General features: G+C 39.4%; 1 protein-coding gene across 1 annotated transcript; it reads right to left on the bottom strand.

The window, feature by feature from the left end:
• Positions 1-1,324: 1,324 nt before the first annotated feature.
• On the bottom strand, positions 1,325-3,644 carry LOC110115343 (desiccation-related protein PCC13-62). The gene is made up of 2 exons (XM_020848557.2): positions 3,117-3,644; positions 1,325-1,863 (listed from the first exon to the last, which is right to left on the bottom strand). Exons 1-2 carry the CDS (start codon positions 3,642-3,644, stop codon positions 1,480-1,482), a joined length of 912 nt encoding a protein of 303 aa, XP_020704216.1. The 3' UTR covers positions 1,325-1,479.
• Between the last annotated feature and the right edge of the window lie 37 nt (positions 3,645-3,681).

The following is a 3,681-nucleotide window of genomic DNA, read 5'->3' as shown; positions in this document are numbered from 1 at the left end:
GTCGGGTCCAACCCGGATTTTTCGGGTCAGGTCCGGGTCGGGTTTTCGTGTCGTGTCAAATATTGACACCCCTAGCTATTGTCCTTATAGAAATCAACTTTCTAGCACAAAAACTTATACAAGTGGCTGAAAAAGGAAGCATAAAATAATAGGAAAATAAAATTCTGTTTTTTATTATATACCATGCTGAATAGGCATTTTCTAGTAACCCAATTATCCATACTTGACCCATCACTTCATCCCATTATTTAGGTTTAGGATTTAGGGTTTATGATACTGTCTTTTGCAGTGCAACATATCATGTTACTTAAGATCTGATTAACAACGTTGATCTTCCTCTCGTATTGCAGGTTTATAGTCGATTTCACAACTCTTGTAAGAATAACTCATGATATTCATCTCATTGTTTGAGTTTAGGATTTAAGGTTTAGGCTGCAGTTCACCTCATTAAAAGACGTTGGAAGTTTTGCTGAGAAAATGATCCAAAGTAGGAAGGATATAATATATCTTGTTGTTTTTAAACTACTGGAATTGACATTGGTATTACCTGTTGCTACAGCATGCATTGAAAGAGCATTTTCTATCATGAATATTATAAAAAATCGATTGCGAAATAGGATGGGCGATCAATGGATGAATGATTTATTACTTGCTTATGTTGAAAAAAAAATTTGGATTATATTGATAATGACGTTATCATTCAACTCTTTCAGAATATGAATAGTAGACGTTATAAATTGTAAGTTGTTTACTATCTTGTATTTAATATTATATATTTTTGGATAATTATTAATAAAAAAATTTTAAAACTGTCTATGCCAGTCCCAAGCCCGGATGAAAAAAGTTGAGGAAAAATTTTATGCCCCCCTTGATAAATTTTCTGGCTCCGTCACTGAGAATAACTCTTGATGTTTCTATCATAGGTTAAGTTGTGAGGTACTCCATGAAGGTGAATGACATAGTGGATTCATTCAAACTGGGCCTGGCCCCGTGGTTTTTCCCCCTTTCAGGGGTTTTCCACGTAAAAAACATTGGTGTCTCTTATGAACGCTACATCCTCTCACTTATCTGATTGTGTGCTGGATCTTCGTACAATGCTAAGACGTTAAACCATATATTTCTCTACCGCCGCGAATATTCCAGGACGCAACAGATATAATCTTTTACACTGCAACATATCATGTATAAAAATAAATATTCAATATATTTTTACATTCAAATTTTACATCATATATATATATATATATTCACATTGTGATAATACCCCGCCAAACAATCACAAAACCTAATATAAGAAAAAAATAATTATAGTACAATATATTGGCATAAAACTCTAAAATTATTTGATTTACATTGAAATTAATGCGATATATAATATATTAAATTGCACTAATCTCAGCACAAATCAAAGAATTTTAAAGCCCATCCTACCTTATTTTACATCAAATACCCTAACACAACTTTTTTTCCCAATCCCACCTAATACTCTTCCTTCCCAAGATACGACCTTGCAATCCTCCCATCACCTCCTTTGGGAAAGAACCCACCCGGCTTGCTCTCGTTCCCTGTGCCATACACAATCCTCAGTATCTCCTCCGGCGTACGAGCATAAGCAATGGAGTTCTCGTCGCCGGCGATCACATTGCCGGAAATCTTCCCTTCTGCGCCGAGCTCCGGCGGCACAACAAGCCCCTCGTCTTTTATGCCGGCGCCGCCGAGCTTGTTCCGGAGAACGGAGATCTTGTCGGTGAACTCTGCAACGGATATATTGTAGGGGTGAACCTTTTTGTCTAATTGCTCGTAAAGCAGCGTGCGGATCACCGCATCTTGTGCTGATTCTACACCCAATAGTCCGGCCACCAGCTGCAAGAAAAAAAGTTAGAAATTTGAATATTCAAATTAAAATTTTTTATGATTTATTATTTTTGGACATTTAGATCTATTAAGATCAATTAAGATATTCGGATTGGCTTATTTAATCATTAAGTTTGTTCTTCAGTCTGGAAATCTGGAACTTTTATTCTATCCAGTGAACGTACGCAGAGGAAGGTTCGATTTTAGGAAAAAAAAGCGTCTGTACCGAGTTTTTTTTCAGTGTACCGAGTTTTTTTAAAAAACTCGGTACAGGCGCCTTTTTGCCTAAAACCGAACTTTGCTCTGCGTACGTTCACTGGATAGAATAAAAGTTCGGAAATCTGACCCGTTTGATTGGCGGGTTGGATTTAAGCTGATCCACGAACCTAATTTTAGTCTACTTAATTTTTTTTTTCTTAAACTACTTTGCATGTTAGTATGATATAGACATTTCTTATTTTTAATCGTTTAATCTAAATGCTATTGTTGATAAATCAAAAAGATTTTTAGTATGGCTTCATATCAACCAGGTTGTCAACATGTGGAGTTCGGATACACTTTTTTTATTGTTTAGACTCACATCGGACCCGTTCACCCATGTTGACACTCTTATCATAAGGGGTTATTTAGTAGCACACAGGATTTGATTTAAGTGGGATTTCGTAAATTCTCTAAATCTGGATTTCTAAAATGCTGAGGGGCCTAAATCCTGAAAAATGTTTGATTACATTCATGATAAATCCTATTAAATCCTGTGCAGCTGTTCGACTATAGAGTGAATTTAACGAGCAGATTCTTCCTCTAGAGCCAATGGATTTCGTAAATCCTGCAAAAAAAAAAAAAGATTTTGGAAATCTAGGATTTAGCACGGAATTTTCCTTCTATAGATAAATCCTATTAAATCTCGTGCGACTGTTTGAATATAGAGCGGATTTAACGAGCAGACTCTTCCTCCACAGCCAATAGATTTCGTAAATCTAGCAAAAAAAAAAGGATTTTGGAAATCTAGGATTTAGCACGGAATTTTTCGTCTATAGCGGCTTTCATTTGCCATGAGATTTGGTTTTACATTTTAGGCCGTTTGACTAGATTCCGCTCAAATCCGCCTCAAATCCAGCTTAAATCCTGCTACCAAACATCCCCTAAGAATATAATTCAAAAATATTTACTTACATGATAAGAGAAATTTAATTATTTATTTGTAATGACAATTAAGCAAGACTTTAAAGGCTAATCATGTCATAGAGAGCCAAACGCTTTACCCTTTTCGCGACTGAGCTCTGCAGGTTAGGATTCGCACCCACATAACCCGTCAACCCGACGTACGGAATAATATAAGAAGCGAGCAGATAGTTGAGCCCATTGGCGTACGGATCGAAGGGCGGATCCAAAGTTCTCCCAAACGCGTTGTCTACCACGGTGGCGAAGCTTTTCGCGCTCAAGTCAAGCAGCGGCCTCGGAAAACCTTTGACGCGCTGCTTGATGGCTTTCAGGTGACCGACTTCTTGATAGCCGAACTGCGTCACGATGTCGCGAACGAAGGGGTCGAGATTGGCCTTCCGGACGCCGATGGGCGGAGGGCCGCCGAGGGAGAGGTTGGGGGCGACGCGGTCGAGGCCGTAGCCGAGGGCGGCCCAGAGGAAGAACTCGGCTTCGAGGTATTCGAGGTTGAGGGGGAATTCGAGGAGGTCGACGTCGCCGGAGGGGAGAGAGGGAGTGGAGAGGGAGGAGGGGGGAGTGAAGAGGAGGAGGAGGAGGAGGAGGGTGGAGTTTGGGAAGGGGAAAGGCATGGTGGCTTGCGTGTTTGGTTTGGCGGTGAGTCTTGGA

This window comes from Dendrobium catenatum, unplaced genomic scaffold, assembly GCF_001605985.2.
Source record: "Dendrobium catenatum unplaced genomic scaffold, ASM160598v2 fragScaff_scaffold_582, whole genome shotgun sequence".
NCBI lineage: Eukaryota > Viridiplantae > Streptophyta > Magnoliopsida > Asparagales > Orchidaceae > Dendrobium > Dendrobium catenatum.
The sequence above is the reverse complement of the archived record's forward strand: the minus strand, read 5'-3'. Positions and strand labels throughout refer to the sequence as shown.

Coding starts and splice junctions, on each gene's coding strand:
- LOC110115343 (XM_020848557.2), bottom strand. CDS start 3,644: ATGCCTTTCCCCTTCCCAAACTCCACCCTCCTCCTCCTCCTCCTCCTC. Junction 1,864..3,116: donor AGAGCTCAGTCGCGAAAAGG/GTAAAGCGTTTG, acceptor TTTTTCTTGCAG/CTGGTGGCCGGACTATTGGG.